Genomic DNA, 21755 nt, shown 5'->3' with positions numbered 1-21755 from the left:
GATGCGCGCTGTGCTCGGTGGTGGCGTTTAAGCGAATCTCTGCTGCCCTTGGGGCAAATACTTGTAGCCAAGTGAAGCAGTGAACAGTCTGTGGTGGTGTCGTGTGTGTGTGTGTGTGTGTGGGGGGGGGGGGGGGCGGGGGGGGGGGAGGGGGTGCACTAGGGAAGATTTGGACGTTTTCGGGTTAAAATGTAGCGAGAAGCAGGAAGGGAGATCCCTTGCAAATCTTTAAGGAGAAAGGTCCCTTTGGGCCACCGACAGGAGCGGGGGTCTGTGGGATGAGGGAATGTACAAGGACTGCAGGCAGGGGAGGGTCCTGGGGGGGCCGAGAGAGGGGGTGCCACCATGACCTCTCAGGGGGCGGCTGTGGCCACCTTCCTCCCCTGATGAGCAGCCCCCGGCACCCCACGGTTACCAGGTGCCCGGTTGGCTCTTTGCTCTGAGCTCAGCCGCAGGGACTCGAACCCACTGTGCACTGCGCTTCTTTCTTGGACGAGGCTCCCGTTGACGGGTTGAAATAAAGGCTGCTGTGAACCAGAGAGCACTTGAAGTCTCCAGAGAAGACCTAAGCCTCTTCCCTTAGACTTACACTGTCTCGGCGCTCGTGTGTATAGCATAGCGCCTTCCTAGGTGGGCGCTATAATAATTAATTTCATCTTGGCCGCTGGAGCTAAGCCCATCTCTTTTGTGCACAGGAGGAGGGATACGCAAAGAGAACGACGGGGAGAGAGAAGGTGTGCGTGAGTGTGTGTACGTGTGTGTATGCATGTGTTTTAAGTGTTGCAGCATCTCTGCACAGCGCATGCGTGTGAGTTGTGAGGGAGTGTGTGAAGTGTCTCCACAGTGTGTGTGAGCTGTGGTTTCCCTACAAGGAGGGAGAAAGAGCAGTGTCTCGCTCTGGAGCCTGGGTGTTGGGAGCCCTACGTGTGCATGTGTGATCGTCGGCAACACCCTGGAGGGACGGCACAGGGAGGGCGCTGTGCAGATGGAAGCAGTGTCTCCCCCCTGAGCTTAGAGCTGTGTGTGCAGGATACCCTATGGGTCGATAAAGAGAGGGAGCTGTGTGTGTGGCAGAGGGGGAGCTGTGTGGGAGGACAGGTCACCCTGTAGGAGGGTCAGAGGGGGAGTTCTGTGGGAGGACAGGTCACCCTGTGGGAGCGGTAGAGGGGGGAGCTGTATGTGTGCAGTTCACCCTATGGAGCAATAGAGGGAAGAAGCTGTGTGTGTGCAGGTCACCCAGTAGGAAGGGCAGAGGGGGAGCTGTGTGGGAGGACAGGTCACCCCATGGGAGTGGTAGAAGGGGGAGCCCAGTAGAGGGGGGAGCTGTATGTGTGCAGCTCACCCTGTGGGAGCTGCAGAGCGGGGGCTGTGTGGGAGGACAGGTCACCCTGTAGGAGTGGCAGAGGGGGAGCTGTGTGGGAGGACAGGTCACCCTGTGGGAGCGGTAGAGGGGGGAGCTGTGCACCTCAGCTGTCTCCCCTCTTTTGCCCTCACTGCTCTCCGCGCCGTGCACTGAACACAGCAGCGATATGTCCCAGCCACACTCAGAACAGGTGAGTGGGGTCTGTCTTTGGGGCCACAATCCTCTAATGACCCCCTGTCCCCCATGTGAAGTGCCTGGGTGAGGTGGGATGGCCGGTGTTCATGAGTATCTCACTTTGTAAACACTTTGGGTTTGATCCATCACTGGGTCTATCTTTAAATCTGGGATCCGATGAATCTTCTTCTCAGTTCCGAGGGAAATTATTCAGAGCAATTACCGTGTAACTCAGTGAGCAACACACTAAGGCCCTCATTGTGACCCTGGCGGTCTTCTGACCGGCAGGTCCACGGTGGCGGTTTCACCGCCGCCGGGCTGGCGGTGAAGACCACCACATTATGAGTGTAGCGGATTGGCCTCTGCCAATCCGCCACATCTCCACTTGTACTGCCACAGCAGTTGGACCCGATGGACTGGAGATTAACATTTCTGACCCGGCTGTCCAATGTAGACCGCCGGCGGTATTAGGAGCCAGAATTGCACCAGGGTTTTCGCGGCGGTAGCACTGCCACGAAAATCCTGGTGGAAAGGCTACAGGTGACAGGAAATTTCTTTCCTGTCACCGGCAGGTGACTCCCCTCCTACAAGTCCAACACCTCCCACCCGACTCCATACCTGATCCCCCCGCCCCGCCTACTAGAACAGCGCCACCCTCCACCCCCACCCTCCCCTCTAGTACAACACGGCCCACCTCTCCTAGTACAGCACTCCCCACCCCGGCATGTACACACGCACCTCACACACTCATTCACGCACCCCGCATACACTCATTCATGCACCCCGCATACACTCATACACAAACACTGACAAACACACTCACTCACAAGCATCCATGCACACACTCACTTCAACATCCATACACGCACTCACTTCAACATCCATACATTCACTTACTTTAACATCCATACACGCACTCACTTCAACATCCATACATGCATTCAACCATGCATACACACATACACATTCAATCACGTTAACACCAACGCATACACACATACATGCGCACACGGAGACAACACTCACACACACACGCACACACAACACACCCCACCCTCCCACCCCCCTCCCTTGTCAGACGCCCGACTTACCTTGTCCGGCAAAGAGGTCATGCGGCAGGAAACAGGCGCTTCCACCGCCGCAGCGCCCCACCATCAGGACACCACCAGGACGTATTAGTGCTCCGAATACAGCTGGTGGAGTCCTTTTGGTGGGGGGGGGGGGGCGGTAGTGGAACCGCCCATGCGCCTCTGACCGCCAGCACGACTACTGGAGGATTTCAGCCCAAAAAGTGGCGGAAATCCTTCAGTACTCGTGATCTGGTGGGCGGAAGACTGCCAGCATTGGCGGTCTTCTGGCGCCCGTGGCTTTGGCGGTGTTTGCAAAAGACCGCCAAAGTCAAAATGAGGGCCTAAGTCTCAGAGACCATCTTAAAGTTTTGAAGGGCTTTATGATGACATCAACAAGTGGTTTTCCCACTTGAGAGGGCCTGTATGGTACGGGGGCCCCTCAAAGGCAGTGGGCTGCTATTTTGTGGCTATCTTTCACTGGAAAGGGTAGGGATAGGCTCCTTACTGTTAGAGAAAGAGATGCTAACAATTTTGCAGTTTTGAAGGATGCACTCTTGGATGGATTTGGCTTAACCACTGAACAATACAGGATTAAGTTCAGAGACACCAGAAAAGAGTCCTCACAAGACTGGGTAGACTTTGTTGACCATTCAGTGAATGCCTTGGAGGGGTGGTTACATGGCAGTAACGTTTCTGACTATGAAAGCCTGTATAATCGTATTCTGAGAGAGCATATTCTGAATAACTGTGTGACTGACTTGTTACACCAATATCTAGTGGACTCAGATCTGACCTCTCCCCAAGAACTGGGAAAGAAGGCAGACAAATGGGTCAGAACAAGTGTGAACAGAAAAGTTCATATAGGGGGTGACAAGGATGGCAAGAAGAAAGATGGTGAGAAATCTCAGGATAAGCATGGGGATAAGGGTAAAACCAAAGATCCTTCTTCAAATCCTAAACACTCTTCAGGGGGTGGGCATAAATCAAAGTCTTCCTCTTCTTCATAACATACACACATTAAAAGGCCTTGGTGCTATGTGTGTAAAAATAAAGGCCATTGGCAAGGGGATAAGTCCTGTCCAGGTAAAGCCCCTGAGCCAACCACCACTAATACATCAAACTCTAGTGCCCCTAGCAGTAGTGGTAATAGTGGTGGTACTGCTGGCAACAGTCAAAGTAAGGGTGTAGTTGGGTTCACTTATGGATCCATCATAGAAACTGGGGTAGTCAGTCCCAAGACAGTTTCTGTCACACCTAGTGGCATTGGCCTTGCCGCACTGGCTGCTTGTCCCCTTACAATGCATGAGTACAGGCAAACAGTTTCAATAAATGGTGTTGAGGCCCAGGCCTACAGGGACACAGGTGCCAGCATCACTTTGGTGACTGAAAACCTAGTGCCTCCTGAACAACACATCATTGGACAACATTACAAGATTATTGATGTCCATAACTCCACTAAGTTTCTTCCCTTAGCTATAGTTCAACTTAGTTGGGGTGGAGTTACTGGCCCTAAGCAGGTGGTAGTGTCACCTAGCTTCCCTGTAGACTGTCTCATAGGTAATGACCTAGAGACCTCAGGTTGGGCTGAGGTAGAGTTTTATACCCATGCAGCCATGCTGGGTATCCCTGAGGAATTGCTTCCTCTCATTTCTACTGAAATGAAAAAGCAAAGGAGAGGGACAGGCCTGAAAACTCAGGATCCTTCTCCAACAACAGGTAAAAAGGGCGTCACAGTATTCCCTACCCACCCTGCCATTCAGGATACCATTCCTGTGGTAGGAGAAACCTCTTCTAGGGTGGCACCTGTACCAAGGGAACTATCAGTTGGCACAGCTGTACTCCCTGAGGTGAAAGTACCTCTCTGTGGGATAACTAATATTGGTGAGAAAAAGTCCACCATTGTAGTTAACATGGAGCATCCCTCCAACCCTCCAAGAGAAACTTTAGTGCAGCAACCCTGCACTGCCTCAAAACACTTAGGACAGCAGCCCTGCCCTAGTGTGGAGCTCATAGGACAGCATCCCTGCCCTGCTCCAAAACAAGAGAAACAGCATTGCTGTTCCCTCTAACAGCCATATGGACAAAGTCTTTGCCCAGCTATGGCTTTACTGAGACAGCATCCCTGTCTGGCATTTCCATCACTACAAATAGGTTCAGTGGATAATTCCCACTGTTCTAAACTAAAACATACTGATAGGAACTCTGAGAACATATCTTCACATTGTTGGTTAGCTAAAAAACTTCAAACAGGGTGGTTTACATCCCCACAGGGAAGTAACCACATAGTGGATGATAAAGGGAGTAACCAGTCTATTGCAGAGCTACTCTCTACTTATCACCACTTAGACAATAAAGACTCAACTGGCCAAGGTTAGCCTTATTGTCCTTCGTTTGGGGGGTGGGGGTTATGTGAGAAAGTAGCCTTTTTCTAGCCTTGTTACCCCCACTTTTGGCCTGTTTGTGAGTATATGTCAGGGTGTTTTCACTGTCTCACTTTGATCCTGCTAGCCAGGGCACAGTGCTCATAGTGAAAACCCTATGTTGTAAGTGTGGTTGTTATATGTCACTGGAATCCTGCTAGCCAGGACCCCCCTGCTCATAGGGTTGTGTCCTATATGTATGTGTTACCTGTGTGATGCCTAACTGTCTCACTGAGGCTCTGCTAACCAGAACCTCAGTGGTTATGCTCTCTCTGCTTTCCAAATTTGTCACTAACAGGCTAGTGACTAAATTTACCAATTCACATTGGCATACTGGTACACCCATATAATTCACTAGTATATGGTACTGAGGTACCCAGCGTATTGGGGTTCCTGGAGATCCCTGTGGGCTGCAGCATTTCTTTTGCCACCCATAGGGGGCTCTGACAATTCTTACACAAGCCTGCCATTGCAGCCTGCGTGAAATAACGTCCACGTTATTTCGCAGCCATTTAACACTGCACTTAAGTAACTTATAAGTCACCTATATGTCTAACCTTCATCTGGTGAAGGTTGAATGCAAAGTTACTTAGTGTGTGTGCACCCTGGCACTAGCCAAGGTGCCCCCACATCGTTCAGGGCAAATTCCCCGGACTTTGTGAGTGCGGGGACACCATTACACGCGTGCACTGTACATAGGTCACTACCTATGTACAGCGTCACAATGGTAACTCCGAACATGGCCATGTAACAAGTCTAAGATCATGGAATTCTCACCCCAATGCCATTCTGGCATTGGGGGGACAATTCCATGATCCCCCGGATCTCTAGCATAATACCCGGGTACTGCCCTGGCCCAGGAAGGCAGAACAAAGGATTTCCTCTGAGTATTGTGTAACACCCTCTCCCTTTGGAAATAGGTGTCAGGGCTGGGGAGGAGTAGCCTCCCCCAGCCTCTGGAAATGCTTTGATGGGCACAGATGGTGCCAATCTCTGCATAAGCCGGTCTATACCGGTTTAGGGATCCCCCAGCCCTGCTCTGGCAGGAAACTGGACAAAGGAAAGGGGAGTGACCACTCCCCTGACCTGCACCTCCCAGGGGAGGTGCCCAGGACTCATCCAGTGTGTCCCAGACCTCTGCCATCTTGGAAACAGAGGTGTTTGTGGCACACTGGACTGCTCTGAGTGGCCAGTGCCAGCAGGTGACGTCAGAGGCTCCTTCTGATAGGCTCTTACCTCTCTTGGTAGCCAATCCTCCTTCCTAGGTAGCCAAACCTCCTTTTCAAGCTATTTAGGGTCTCTGCTTTGGGGATCTCATCAGATAACGAATGCAAGAGCTCATCAGAGTTCCTCTGCATCTACCTCTTCTCGTTCTGCCAAAGGATCGACCGCTGACTGCTCAGGATGCCTGCAAAACCGCAACAAAGTAGCAAGACGACTACTAGCAACCTTGTATCGCTTCATCCTGCCGGCTTTCTCGACTGTTTCCAGGTGGTGCATGCTCTGGTGGTAGCCTGCCTCCTCTCTGTACCAGGAGCTCTGAAGAAATCTCCCGTGGGTCGACGGAATCTTCCCCCTGCAACCGCAGGCACCAAAAGACTGCATCACTGGTCCTCTGGATCCCCTCTCAGCACTACAAGCGTGGTCCCTGGAACTCAGCAACTCTGTCCAAGTGACTCCCACAGTCCAGTGACTCTTCAGTCCAAGTTTGGTGGAGGTAAGTCCTTGCCTCCCCATGCTAGACTGCATTGCTGGGTACCGCGTGATTTGCAGCTGCTCCGGCTCCGGCTCCTGTGCACCCTTCCAGGATTTCCTTTGTGCACAGCCAAGCCTGGGTGCCCGACACTCTAACCTGCAGTGCACAACCTTCTGAGTTGTCCTCTGGCGTCGTGGGACTCCCTTTTGTGACTTCGCGTGGACTGTGGTTCACTCTTCTTCCAAGTGCCTGTTCAGGTACTTCTGCGGGTGCTGCCTGCTTCTCTGAGGGCTCCCTGAGTTGCTGGGCGCCTCCTCTGTCTCCTTCTCCAAGTGGCGACATCCTGGTCCCTCCTGGGCCACAGCAACACCCAAAAACCTCTACTGCGACCCTTGCAGCTAGCAAGGCTTGTTTGCGGACTTTCTGCGTGGGAACACCTCTGCAAGCTTCTTCACGACGTGGAACATCCATCCTCAAAAGGGGAAGTTCCTAGTCCTCTTCTTTCTTGCAGAACCCCAAGCTTCTTCCATCCGGTGGCAGCTTCCTTGCACCCTCAGCTGACATTTCCTTGGCGCCTCCCCACTCTCGACACTGTCGCGACTATTGGACTTGGTCCCCTTGTCTTACAGGTACTCAGGTCTGGAAATCCATTGTTGTTGCATTGCAGGTGTTTGTTCTTCCTGCAGAATTCCCCTATCACGACTTCTGTGCTCTCTGGGGGTAGTAGGTGCACTTTACACCTACCTTTCAGGGTCTTGGGGTGGGCTATTTTTCTAACCCTCACTGTTTCCTCACAGTCCCAGCGACCCTCTACAAGCTCACATAGGTTTGGGGTCCATTCGTGGTTCGCATTCCACTTTTGGAGTATATGGTTTGTGTTGCCCCTATACCTATGTGCTCCTATTGCAATCTATTGTAACTTTACACTGCTTGCATTACTTTTCTTGCTATAACCTTCATAATTTTGGTTTGTGTACATATATCTTGTGTATATAACTTATCCTCATACTGAGGGTACTCACTGAGATACTTTTGGCATATTGACATAAAAATAAAGTACCTTTATTTTTAGTATATCTGTGTATTGTGTTTTCTTATGATATTGTGCATATGACACCAGTGGTATAGTAGGAGCTTTACATGCCTCCTAGTTCAGCCTAAGCTGCTCTGCTATAGCTACCTTCTATCAGCCTAAGCTGCTAGAAACACCTCTTCTACACTAATAAGGGATAACTGTACCTGGCACAAGGTGTAAGTACCTCTGGTGCCCACTACAAGCCAGGCCAGCCTCCTACAGCAGTGAGTCCCGGAGTGAGGGGTGGATCGCAGGCAGAGGGCAGGAAGGGCGGAGACCAGTATCCGGCCACTGGTACCTGTATAGCAAGCTTCTCCAAAGAACCATCACACTCGCGGGCTGCACTGAGTAGCTGGCACATCTGAACTGCTGGTCACTGAAATGGAAATAAACCGCAGGCTGAGGTTTAAAAGTCTTTCCCCAGCTCTGTAAGGCTGGGCAGCTGCCAGTGCAGCCCTTCAACCCACCTTCTTCCGAAGACTTACCCAGGTTAAGCTTATTTCCTTACAGTCGCAGCTGCCAAGCTAATGTGTATTTGTTGTGCTTCAGGAAAGTTGGCTGTGCACGTGCACTCGGCGCTGGAGATGACTTTCCTTCTGTCATTCTAGCTTTTCTCATTCTCGTTTGTCCACTTTTTCTCACTTACAACAGTTTTTTTAGCATTCTTTCTATCTTTCTCTACATTTTCCGTTCCTTCTCCTTTATTTATTTACTCTTTTTTTCTTTTCTACTTCCTTTCACTCTTTTCCATCTCAGCTTCTTCTCCTTTCCTTTTCAGTCTCTTTAGTTTTATTCCATCGCTATTTTTCTACTCTGACTCCCACTATTTCTGTATTCCTTTTCCCCTTTCTCTTCTCTACTTTTCTCCTTTTTTCTCTCATTCTCTCCCTCTGCATCCGTCCGTTGTCTTCTTTTCTTCTATTCTTTTCTCACTCCTTCTTTCCTGTTTTGCTTTTCCTTCTTTCCTCTTTCCTCTACACTTTTTCCTACCGACCTTCAGCTCCTTTCCCTCCAAGTCTTTCTCTTCTCCTTCTGTTTGTTCCCCTTCTCCTTTCTTCATTGCTCCTTTAATTCTCTCTTTCTTCTTTCTCATTCACCTTGCTTCTTCTGTCCATTTGCTTTACGTTCTTTTTTCACTCCTTCCTCCTTTTCTTTTATTTCCTCTTTCCTCCTCTTGCTTGCTCATTCTCGCTCCATTCTCTTCTTTCCTATTTTACCATTGCCTCTCTTATTTTTCTCCTTTTCCTTCTGTCTTTTTCTCATTTCCTTTTTAGCCTGTCCTCCTTTTATTCTCTCTTCTTGCTGATCTCCATTTCTCCTCCTTTTCTCATTAACTTCTTTCCTTTTCTCCTTTCCTTCTGTCCACTCACTTTTCTCCAATCTTTTTCTCATTTTCTTCTCTGCTTTTCCTATCTTCCATTCCTTTTCTGTTTTACCTTTCCCTCTCTTTTTTCTCAGTCTCTTTTCCTTTTTATGTTTTCTCCCATTTACCCTCTTCTTTTCCTCCTTCTCCATTTTAACAATTCATCATTTGCTTCTCTTCCTTGCAACTTTTCATTCTCCAAGTCTTCTAATTTCTTCACTCAATTCCTTATTTCATTTTCTATTATCCCTTTCACAGTTCCTTCTTTTTCTCCTTCTGCTGTCTCTATTCTTTCTTTTTGCCTAGTTTCTTTTTGTCCTATTTTTCAAATCTTTGTTGCCTTCTTTGTTTCTCATTTTTCTTCTGTATTTTCCATTTACTTCTCTCCTCTAATTTTTCTCCTTCTCATTCTTCCCTGTTCTCTATTCATTTAATTCTTTCCTTGTTTTTCTCTTGCTTCCCTCGTTGCTTGCTTCTCTTGTCTTGCTCTCTCTTCAAACATTAATTTGTGTTTTATGTTTCATAATATCTATATCTAGGAGCATGGGGGGCTGCAGAGGTAAGTTGATTTGAATAAAGGTGATTACTTTAGCTAATGGTCCTTTCTATTGTTTGTAATGTTTCTGAGCATCAAACAGTTTTCTTCATGGAACCTCACCAGATCATGGAAGTCTTTAAGGCCCTGGGTCTCGCAGCGGGGGAAGTGTTGCCCCATGTCTTGAAGGACAGAGACCACCAGCCCCAGTGCGGTGCTCGCGTTCCAGAGGTGATTCATAAACAAGTGCAAAGGGACAAAACTGACCCATGAGGACCCCATAGGCAAACCTTTCACTTAGTATCTTTGGTGCCATTCATGCTGTGTGTGCAAAGCAGCTGAACTGAGGTTCTCCAGCTGCAGCTTTTAAGTTGTGTGACCTTTATGTACCCTTATCTAACTACTTCATATATCAGGACATAGCTCGAGATAGTGTTCATCCATCAGAAGAAGCTCTCACTATAGGAATGGTTGGTGAGCCCATCTCCATAGAGCTCCTGTGAGGGGTTGCTAACACACAGGTGAAACTAGGCACGAGCCGCAGACCTCACGTGGTCGCCAAACATGTGTGGGCCTACACCAGAGTCTTGGAAAAAGCGGGCAGTCGTTATACCCCAAATAACAGAAGCTCTGTTTTGCATGGGTCACGGTGCAGATTGGACCCCACAGCTTCAGCAGAGCCTCGCACCATAATCCCACGGAAGACTGACCATGCCGGGTGTGAATAAAACAAAGAGCAAGGGGTCAAACCTGGGCACTTATGGGTTAATTTAGTCACTGCTTAAACAAGCCCACACCTGACTTGCTGCTGGTGCACTAAAAACTCAAGGTTTAAGTTCAGTGCAAATTGCACATATCCCAGTTTTCACCTCGTGGTAATTGCCTGCGCAAATGTGTGGACCAGGCTAATAACATACAAAACATGAAAATACCATGTGATGGTGCTAAGTATGTCTTCTATGTCCAGCTCTTCCAGACACCAGTCACATTCCATGATGTTGCTGCCTATTTCTCCGACGAGGAGTGGAAGCTGTTGCACGAATGGCAGAAGGAGCTGTACAACAACGTGATGAAGGAAATTCACCAGACCCTGGTATCGCTGGGTAATGTTGTTCCACCTACCTGTGTCCGTGGGAGTGATGGGGAAGAGACAGTCATATGTATCTGCCAGGTGGCACCCAGTGGAGTGTTTGCGGTGGCAGGAGAGGTGAAATTTGCTCTTGACACCAGTTGAGATAAGATTTTATGTCTACAGAGAAGGAGTGCTTGGTAGTGTGTATGTAGCGCTAGCGTAGGAGACCTTGTAGTGTCATTCTCAGGAGTGAGGGTCACGTGAAGACAGTGCACAAGGATTTGTGTCTTGGGTGAAAGGAGAGATCAAGCATAATGTAGGTAGAGAGTCATGTTTGTACATTTTCGGTGGAGAGTACGTACTGGGAAATAGTGGGTTTTGTGGGTATGTGACGATAAAACAGATCAGATGATATCTGTCTAGTGATGGGGATGTGTGCCGGTTATACTGCACAGATACTAATGTATGTCCGTCAGGGGTGACAGATAGTTGTAGCTAAACTTGGCCAGGAAAATGCCATGCTGCAGCCTTGGTCCTGATAGCTGCTAAATGTTGCTTCCCTGTCCTATAGTCAGGTTCTTCCTGGGTATACAAAGATACCCAGGCACTCAAATAGTATTCTAAATGTGTTTGTAAGTCCATAAAGTAAAGATTTGTTAATGATGAGTCCGATCAAAGAACTTTTTATTGAATCATGGAAGGTTCCATGCTTCAAGTTACATATATTATCACAACAATAGCCGACACGTGTTTCGTCACCATCTGTGACTTTTTTCAAGGCTAGAAGTATAAAAAAGTACAAATAGCAGTAATAGACTTCAAAAGGTTGATTCAATGTAAAGCTTCCAAGTCTGAAGTTCTGAAGAAAACTTGTAAAACTTGTCAAGGAAAAATCGTCTGTGACTGAGCCTGTATAATTGGTGTTTCTGGATAGTCTAGGTAAGTTGACCGATGGCCAAGCTAAGGACCATCTTCCAAGTACACGCGTCCTGGATAGCACTCCTGTCTCTCCACACAGTCAAAGCTGTGCAGCGACCAAAGTATACCTATTACTTTTGGAATACTATTTGAGCGCTTGGGTATCTTTGGGTATCAATGACTCTAGTATACAGTGGACCTATTGGACCATTGTTGTTCGTGACTTGGTAGTAGGGCATGTAATACCTGCCAAGCATCCCCCTGTATATGTAAGGTTCTTCCTAGGTGTGGGGAGGGCGTTCATCGTGTTCCTGTGTGGACTCTTTAGTACGCATCCCTCGACCAGGCCCCCTTTCCTTCACTCCGTCACATGAGTGCTGTTCATTGGTGAGCTTGGCTTCCTGGCAACTCTGGCGTCTACTCCGAGAATGGGAAGAATGATCATATTATTTGCTCCTATTAACAGGTCCTCTTATTGCTGCCTCTGTCTTTTCATTGAGCCCGAAAGGGAAGCAGGAGATGGTCATCACGGATCCGCCGGACAACGAGCGACGGAACAGCAGCACTGGACCTCCTCCAAGTGAGTGCTTTGTGCATGGCGCATGTGTGAGTACAATCTAGGTACATCTGGAGGAGATCACCTGTGCAATGCATGCATGGGCAATAGTGGCCCGCAACAACACTTGGCTACCATCACACCCGCAGTCACAGCACACCAGTAGAGTAGCACCAATATTTGCCACCTTCCTGCGAATGGTCTGTGACTTCTGGTTGCCTGTGAATACCCGTGCAGACCATACATGTCCTCATGTGTAGAGATGGCAAAGGACTAGGTAGGCAGGGGAATCTGCCTGTGATAGTTGGAGTCCACTTGGTGCTGTTCCATCCAGCCCTTGTGTCTACAAAGGTTCTGTCCTGTATCTAGTGTGGTGTACCCCATGGAATGTGAGCCTGTCATTTCATCCCTTGCTGGCATGGGCCAAAGTCCAGCATCTGGGAGCACAAGAGTCGAAGGGTCTTCACAACAAAAAATGTTCAACTTGAGCATTCCTTCCTCATTCCCACTCAACAGACAGATGGTGAACCAATCACCTGCGGAGCTGCCAGTCACGCCAGACGGTGCCCAGACGCGTCATAGATGCTGCCCTGGACGCAGCATTGGCAGTGTCCCTCCATCCAGGGGGACCCTAGCCCTGGCAGCTTCCGAAGGCCTCACAGGAGCACCACACTCTCAAGGCACACACAACTCAACGCTTCACTCCTCAGAACACAGACATACCTTCCTGCTCACTGATGCTCATGTGAGGAACATGATATATTTTGTGGAACCTTCCGGTCTGGACTCTGCAAGTCCACCATGATCCAAAATTCCTTCCTTCCTGGGCTGCCTTTTCTGCTGCTTTACGTACGAGTTCCCAGGCCCTCGAACACCTACATCTTGGAAAGACGAAAAACAGCATAGGATCTCTTTCTTTTGTTCACCTTCTCGCCATCCCCTGGCAGTTGTTTGGGGGCATTTAAACAGAGCAGGAGTTGGAATAAGTGTGGAAGGTGAGGGAGGGGTGGTGTTGTTCAGAATAATGAAACGCGGTTGGTTTATCGGCGAGGGCTAACGACGGATTTCTGCATTTATGTGACAGGTGACCCAACCACAGGCCCTGATCTCTTGCTGAAGATGCAGAGAGAGGATGCACAGCAGCTGAAGAAACTCCAGGAGGCAGAAGCAAGTGAAATGCAAGACTGTCTCACTACAGGTGAGGAAGAGCGTCCGACCTGCCGGCGCTTGTCACAGTAAATATACATTAAGGGGCGCGCGCATGCACTGCCACGCACTCCTGCCTGTACTGTTCCATGTGTGTTGTGCTGCATAGAGGCAGTATGGAGCTGTAAAGAAGGATTAACATACTCACTCCTTCGTATTTCCATTTTTCAAGTCTGAGTTACAACCGCTGTTTGCTCTATTAACATTTACATTTGTGATGTCTTTTTTGTGGTCTTCTTGGCAGGCAAATATTTGAAAAATAGTTCTTTATTTTCTTAACCTATATGCGAAATAAAAGCTTTAGTGCTGTAAAAGCAGTCTTCGTGTCGGGTTTCTATACTTTAGAGATTTGTTCCACCGGACATTCTGCTTTTGGTGAACATCATTTTATGTTGGTTCTTGGAGTTTTACATCCAGAAACATCATCCACGGAATACCAGACATGATACAAAGTAATATGGGGAATTGTTTCAAGGTTATGATACAAGTGAGCGGTCCTTGCAGAGGGAATACTGAATACATAGTATCAGTTCCACCATCAGTATTTAGGGTTAGAAGCGGAAGTGGCCTCTCATCGCATTCCCATCAGACAGAAAAGTACATAAAGGACCCGAAGACGCTCCAGTTGAATGAAACATGCTGGGTGTAACCCTACCCTCCTAATTAACGGAAGTAAACACCTCCTAAAACAACATGAGTGTTTGAACCTCAATTGAAAAAATACTTCTATCTAAGGAAAGAGAAAATCTATAAGTGTGCGTATGTCTCTTACATTAATACAGTTAAAAATAGAGTAAGTGAGTGGAGGACATGAAATGACTTTTTATGTACACTGTAGGTTCGGCAGCAGTAGTTGAATCACCAACCCCGGAACCCCTCTGGTGTTACTAATAATCCACATTGTAAAGGCAAAGGAGGGTGGGGAACTAGAAATAGCCACAGGAATCCGGGCAGAGATTACTGATTCCCCTGGTAATTCCTCATTCTAAGGGGACCCTCAGATTACCACACATAAAGTTTCCAGTGTTAGGCTGCAAAGGTAGCTGATTAGCAGGGGTAGCAAGAGGAGTTGATCTGTGCACAGTAAGGAGTGCCTCAGCCACGGTGTGTTCATATCGAGACCTGCTGTGTTCCGCAAGGAAGCCTGCTCAGAGACTGTAGGGAGGGGAATTCAGGAAGGTGCAACAGAGTGGAAGGAAGAAATACATTAGTGGGGATCCCTCCGAGGAGGCCACCGCTAAAGTCCTGCATGTTGAGGACTAGGGGACATAGTTATGAATTTTTGGCGCAGGGCAGCAAGTCACCTTGTAAATGGAATTTACAAACTTTTGCCAGGAGCCTGTGGCTTCCAGACCGACTCCTATTAACTCCTGTAACTTCACGAAAGACGCAAATATGTTCCAGCGCAAGGACATGTTCATGTGGATGAACTTATGTGTCTTTCTCTAACTCTCCGAAATTATTTGCACATAATTTGTTCATAATGGTTTTACACAGATACTACATTATTTTTTTTAAACAAAAAATATTATCATACATCCAACATATTTTACTAAATGATGCATCAAATGGAAAGTGCTGGAATGCTCCACAATTAAACGAGGCGAGTTCCTGTTGTTTCCCCCTGCGCCGGCACCCTTTTGGCTGCCTAGCACCAACGCAGGTACCCTTGCACCACGGTGCAAGTGTGTCTGCATCACATGCATCACATGCAGGGCTCCTTCCTGGACAAAAACAATCCTGGGAGGCTTTTTCCTCTTTCTATGTGTGCTGAAGGTTCAGAGGGAAAGGTGAACCTTAACCTTGTGGCTGAGAGGGAGGGTAGGAGTTGAATTTGCCATTTTACATTGTCTAAACCTCACAGCACTTTCTGAATTATGTCATCGCTTCTACAGGATTTCCACCAGGATCAACAGGATTTCCTTCTGGCTCAGCCGGCTTCGCAACCGAATCGGCAGTATTTCAATCTGGTTCGGCAGGATTTCCATCTGCGCCTGTTGGTTTTTCATCCGGCTCAGCAGGATTTTCATTTCTTGACACTGACTTTTGTTTGAGGAATGAAGGCGAGCCAACCTCGAATATGACTGGTCAAACCCCGGCAGGAGAAACAGAAAGAGGCCCTGACCCCGGCCAAGGTAAGCCAAAAATGCTCTTAAGTTGTTACATTTCTCAGATTGGTCAATGTGTGCCCACAAATTAATCAGCAACCAGTAACAAATCAAAACATCTGACAATAAGTATTGTCAAAGCCAATAGGTCTCTTCTTTAAAAGGAGAGTGCTGACCTCATGGCTTTGCCAATCCATTGTTAGTTTGCATTGGCGTTCAGTGTGCTTTTTTCTGTTTTCTGTTCTGAAATGGCTGTCACCCATGTAGGAACAATAAAGTAAACAGTAACATAATAAAAAAACAAACTGGCGGTGTGCATTAAGACATATATGTGGGCATGTGTTGTGAAGCATATGCGCACCTACATGTGGGGTCATTTGATGACGGTTCTAGGGTGGCTGCTGGGTGTGTGCAATGCACCTTCATGCATCAGATCCATGCCAATGCATACATCATGATGAGTGGCAACCACCTTGCCTTTTTCCCTTTACCTTTCTAACATAGCCCATAGCCACACTGCAAAGATAAACTGAAAATAACAAGTGCAAGGAGTCCTTGAAGGTGACGTTATCTGCCGGGCCCTCAGAAATTAAAATAAACAAGCATTTGCAAGGCAATGGGTCTCGCATTTGCTCGAATTAGAGCTATTAGCGTTGTAAACTCCTAACCTGACTTTTCTTGCCACACAAATTGAAAATGAAAAGTATAACAGTTTCACATAAGCGAGCCCATTCACAGCGCCACGGCATCAGCGCAAAGCAGCACACAAAAGGATAATGAAGTTCGCTCGCAGTCAAACGTATGGGCAAAAGTGCAATTATCCATGTAACAGGGGCGATGTCCACGGCGGTAACTAAACCACCCCAAAAAGGGACAAATGTGAAGCATTTACCAACGAAAGCAAAGGGTTTTTGAAGGGCAAGCCCAAGAACGAGTGATAGTGATGGGCCTGCGGTGGGCGTGCTTAAAAGCCCAGATACTTACTAACACGTCCGAAAAGCAGCGCTTGCGCGCTGCTATGCTCTACCTAAAAAGTAATGCAGAGCGGGACAGGTTTGCAGAGCGCAGTGAATGGAGTGGGCTGGAGGTGGAGTTAGAGAGTATGGAACTATATAAAAAAAAGCAGGGGGTAAGAGCCCTCCCAAAAAAATGAAAAATCAATTATTTAATGCTAGTGTGTTCATGGACTACTTAAAATCTTGACATCTGCTCTGTGCGGTGACCTGCAGCCAACGATTATGGACAAATCTGTCAGCCAATGAGGGAAGACACCTGAACCGGGGTAGTCAACAGCTGGAAAGGGTGGTCCGAAAGCTCCTTTCTGTATCTGTGTATGTGTGTGTGCAAGCTGTGCGCTGTGTGTTTGTGTGGTATGTGTTTGTGAGCGGTGTGTTTGTGCGCTGTGTGTTTGTGCGCTGTGTGTTTGTGTGCGGTGTGTTTGTGTGGTGTATAGTGTGTGTTTGTGCGCTGTGTCTTTGTGCGCTGTGTGTTTGGGTGGTGTGTGTTTGTGCGCTGTGTGTTTGTGCGCTGTGTGGTGTGTGTTTGTGCGCTGTGTGTTTGTGTGGTGTGTGTGCGCTGTGTGTTTGTGGGCTGTGTGGTGTGTGTTTGTGCGCTGTGTGTTTGTGTGGTGTGTGATTGTGCGCTGTGTGTGCGCTGTGTGTTTGTGTGGTGTGTGGTGTGGTCACATGAGTTCCCAACAAACAGCTGCACCTGTCTGTAGGTAAAACCCAAAAAGCACCTCAGTAACTTGCATCATTTCAGTTACATGGTGACTATGAAAAACAGATTTGTATTAAATATCAGGCAACACATTAGTAAACATATTAAGCAGCAGAAATGCAAACGTTTATATAGATGTATTTATTAAGTGAATACTTGAAGTTGCAGAAGCTATTCGGCGTCTCGTGCCATGTGATAGTCACATTTGGCTTTGTTTGGCTTTGAAACAAGGGTCCGTGCCTCCACTTGCCACAGCACCGCTCGGTTTGGCCTGGTTGGCTTTGTGTCTCGGTGCCTCGGGCCAGTTCTCCGGTGCCAGGAGCCGGGAACCCTTGCCCCAGTGGCTGCTGCTGTCCTTGAAACACAGGCCCCGGTACTGCCGAGCGCCCCCAGCTGTCAGGCACCCTCTTAAGGCCTAATGCGTCCCCCGGAAAGCCTGTGGGGTTTTAAAAATGACCTACCTGCGGGATGGGAGGCCTCAGAAAGCTAGTGCCCTGCAAAAAGATCCACTGATCCCCGCAGGTGGCAAGTTACATCAGCGCTCTGATAAAAGCCCCTCTGATTACGCCAGCGGTTGTGTAATATCAGAGCCCCAGAGGGCTGTGTACTGCAGTCACTCCCCACAGTGGAAACGTTTTGAAACTTACGTCTGTCAAAATCAAGAATTTTTCGAGGGTAGGAAAAAAAGAGGTTATGTAGAAAGTGAATTTGCAGCCACTCATCAGATTTTCGCATGCAAAACTATGCATATTTGCTTATGCAAAAATGTAATTTACAGAATCTTGTTAAGAGCGTGACTCCCAGACCTACTTCTGTAAACTCCTGTCAACTCACCAAAGGCGCAAATTAGTTCAAATACACTGTTGCTTCTTTCTTTAAGACTCTTAAAGAATTTATTTTCATGTTGCACATAATTTGCCCATAATGCTTTTGTAGTAATTCTCCATAATTAATCTTTTTAACAAACAGTATTAGCATGCATCAAACACTTCTTACTAAATGATGCCTCCGAGAAATGATATTTAAGGTGCCCAATAGTTCAGCAAAACGTTTTTTGAGGTGCGTTTTTGTGTACATTTTATTTTGGAAGCACAAAGACACAAGTGTTGATTTAAACTTCTGCATGTAGTTACCTATGATCAGGGAACATTCTGGGAGCATTATAAATAGCCTCAAATTCTTACAGTTGTCAAACGTGCACACAATTTTTACTAGTTCCAATGTCAGTAATGCAAGCTGAGCACACATCTCGAGGCGCTTCTTTAAAGTTTCACCTTATATGTAAAGGCTTTGCATTAATGACTCATGTCCCAACAACCTAACCAGGTGGATACAAACATTGCCCGAGCGCCAGATAACAATTTTTTGTGACAAAAAGTCTGTTCTATTAAGGGCACAAAGGTGAGAATTATGATTCTCTTCTTTTGCTCACTAGTCCACAACAGCGAGTCACAATAATCAACATAAACTACAACTCCCATAATCCTTTGTAGAAAAGCTATAGAACAACGTAGCCAGTTTTGACAGCCCACGTGGGGCCAGACAAAGATTACGCCATCTTGACTGAACTCCTTCTCTCATTGCACATTCCATTCAAACATAGCCGTCCTCAAAGCGTTCCCAAATGGTCTTTGATCTTGTTTTTTTGAGATCTGCAGTTAAAACAGTATTCCAATATCTATGAATGACTGGGGTAACATTTGAAACGAAAAAAGGGGAGCAACAGTAGAGATCACAAAACAGTACCTAGTAATGTTTTATTCCATATATTGTGATTTACAGTAAAGAGCCAAGAGAAGGAAGGGTGGGATAGTCCTTAACAAGGCCCCAGATGTGAGGAAAAAGCTGGAAGGGCAATAAACCTCCTTGGCAATCTAGATGGTTACTGACTGCAGTTGAGCCGAAGACTGACGTTGGGAATGAAGGCACCAAAACCACCCTGAGTCCGGGTTGAGTAGAGCAGCAGAAGTTTTGGAAAAGGCCAGATCCATGAGACATCCTGAGTGGAAAAAAGGCAAAAATCAGGGACAAAAACTACAGCAATGGGCGGTGAACCTGATGTCAAATGAGGGAATTAACGTGCTGTGACGCATCTTTTTCAGAGTTCGAGACTGTGAACGTCTGCTTAACACAGGGAGTGAGATCACAGGGAAAGAGTCCATCTTAGTTTGGAACCCTCAGGCAGAAACCAGGGACGGCATGAGCTTGGACAGGCGAAAAGGTTCGCTCTGTGTACTCTTCTGATTAGATGGTACTTCATAGTCAGGGCCGGTGAAAGGAGAAGAACCCCATGGTTGACGTTCCTCATCACTCCTCACCTCACCGCACTGTCTCCAGCACTGTGGTGGGAACAGAATATTCCCACCACGCACCATGCAGGTGACCCAGAAACCTGCTGTCTGCCTCACATAACACGAGGCCAAAGGAATATGCTGCTGCTAGCGAGTTTTACTCTGAGTCCTGCTCCCAGATAATATTGACCTGGGAGGCGTGCCAGCAACCTGTCTTTGTTCACTGTTGGAGGAGCATCTTGTCTGCACCAGTCAGAGGAGTCCGGCAGGCATCAATCCCACTTCCAATAAAGCAGGCTTTGGGTGAAGTTTAGGAGCTCTGGGCCTTGGAACAAGGGTCCCGTGCTCTTGCATAATCCCAGGTGAGGGCACTTTGGGATAGACGGAAGCAAAGCAAATAAGAACTAGTAAAAAAGGAAGTAGACCAGTGGGATTATTTTGCTATTGGGTTAACTATAATGCCAACCGCTGCTTGGGGCTCCCATTGCCCTTGTTTTTTTACATCACTGGCACTTTTGTATTAGGTTATCCGGTTGCTAAGTACTGTGAATGTATTCTGTTGCTATTGGAGACACTCATACTTGTGAGCAAGACAGTTCTAAGAACGTGGAATATGGAATGTGAGGGATCAAGCAAGGTTCCTTGTGGGGGCAGTTGGCTTTGAACGTCTTGCTGACAGGATGAGGCTTCTACACGTTGAACTTATACTTCAATAAACTTGATGAAACTGAGAAGAGACCGTGTACTCTGTTACCTGAGCCCAACTACACATGTGGCTCAGCATCTGTATCGGCACAAGTGGGGAAATGCTGGGTGGTAGGAATTTTGTGGATTTCTGTGGATCCTGGTAGTTTTCATCACAGAAATGCAAAGAAAATGTGTGTTTTAGCCAATGTTTGAGGTTTGCAGGGCATTGTGGGTAAGACAATGGTATAAGATGCATTCAAAGCACACCACCCCGGGCTCCCCCAGATATCCAGTTTTCAGATCTGCCTACCCAAATGCAAAAAGTGCAGCCGTTGACCTTTGGAAGTGGGATGATACTGGGAGTTAGCCAAACTCTTGTGGCCCATATGTAAAAACACCACCCAAAAAACTCAAATGTCCTTTTGCTTGCGGTTGAGATAAGATGATTTGGTCCGCAGGGGAGCAGAAAGACTGTTGCGGATCTAGGGGAGAGGGTGGGCCTGATGTTAGGCTGGGAAAAACCTACCCCATTATTTTCTTAAAAATATATATTGCTGCTATACAGTGGGATCTCTGGAGGGGGCGAGGGTGGTGATGGCAGAAAGACTGTTTCCCCATTTTCCCCATTCTAATGGGGTAGGGCAATGGCCATACCCATGCTGGGCAGCCCCCACCCTTCTCATAAAAAAGTAATCCCTGATATCTGGTGGGCTTTCTGCCTCCCCGAGGGAGGCAGATGGGGGTAATTGTCCCCATCTGCCCCTCCGGGGTGAGCCAAGAGACTTTGGGCCAGATGTAGGAAACACTTTGCGAGTCGCAAACGGCAAAATCAGCCATTTGCGACTCGCAAATGCGTGTTTCCTATGCAGAAATGCATTTTGCGAGTCGTTACCGACTCGCAAAATGCATTTCCGAATCGCAAATAGGAAGGGGTGTTCCCTTCCTATTTGCGAGTCGCAGTGGTATGCAACTCCATTTGCGACCGCGTACGCGGTCGCAAATGGAGTCGCAGTTACCATCCACTTCAAGTGGATGGTAACCCACTCGCAAATTGGAAGGGGTCCCCATGGGACCCCTTCCAGTTTGAGACTGGACCCCAAAACATTTTTTCAGGGCAGGGAGTGGTCCAAGGGACCACTCCCTGCCCTGAAAAAACCGAAACAAAAGGTTTCGGATTTATTTGAAATGCAGCTCGTTTTCCCTTAGGGAAAACGGGCTACATTTAAAAAAAAAAACTGCTTTATTGAAAAGCAGGTCACGAACATGGAGGTCTGCTGACGTCAGCAGGCCTCCATGTTAGCGAGTGTCTATACTCGCAATGGGGCCGCAATTTGCGACCCACCTCATGAATATTCATGAGGTGGGTCATTGCGACCCCATTGCGAGTTGCAGTCGGTGTCTGAGACACCGTACTGCATAGCAATTTGCGACTTGCAAATTGCGAGTCGCAGGGACTCGCAATTTGCAAGTCGCAAATTGCTTTTTTGCTACATCTGGCCCTT

General features: G+C 47.7%; 1 protein-coding gene across 1 annotated transcript in view; it reads left to right on the top strand.

Annotated features, from left to right (window-relative positions):
- The first annotated feature begins 958 nt into the window (after positions 1-958).
- Positions 959-21755, top strand: part of LOC138266957 (zinc finger protein 398-like) — a 37055-nt gene continuing 16258 nt past the window's right edge. Inside the window, exons 1-5 of the mRNA XM_069215759.1 lie at positions 959-1553; positions 10664-10799; positions 12153-12266; positions 13327-13440; positions 15344-15583. Of these exons, the coding sequence (XP_069071860.1) occupies positions 1530-1553; positions 10664-10799; positions 12153-12266; positions 13327-13440; positions 15344-15583 (628 nt within the window). The 5' untranslated portion in view covers positions 959-1529. The remainder of the gene's footprint in view (positions 1554-10663; positions 10800-12152; positions 12267-13326; positions 13441-15343; positions 15584-21755) is intronic.

The sequence above is a fragment of the Pleurodeles waltl genome, chromosome 12, assembly GCF_031143425.1.
Source record: "Pleurodeles waltl isolate 20211129_DDA chromosome 12, aPleWal1.hap1.20221129, whole genome shotgun sequence".
In the NCBI taxonomy this organism is placed as follows: domain Eukaryota; kingdom Metazoa; phylum Chordata; class Amphibia; order Caudata; family Salamandridae; genus Pleurodeles; species Pleurodeles waltl.
Note: the sequence above shows the minus strand (reverse complement) of the source record. Positions and strands in the feature narration are given on the sequence as shown.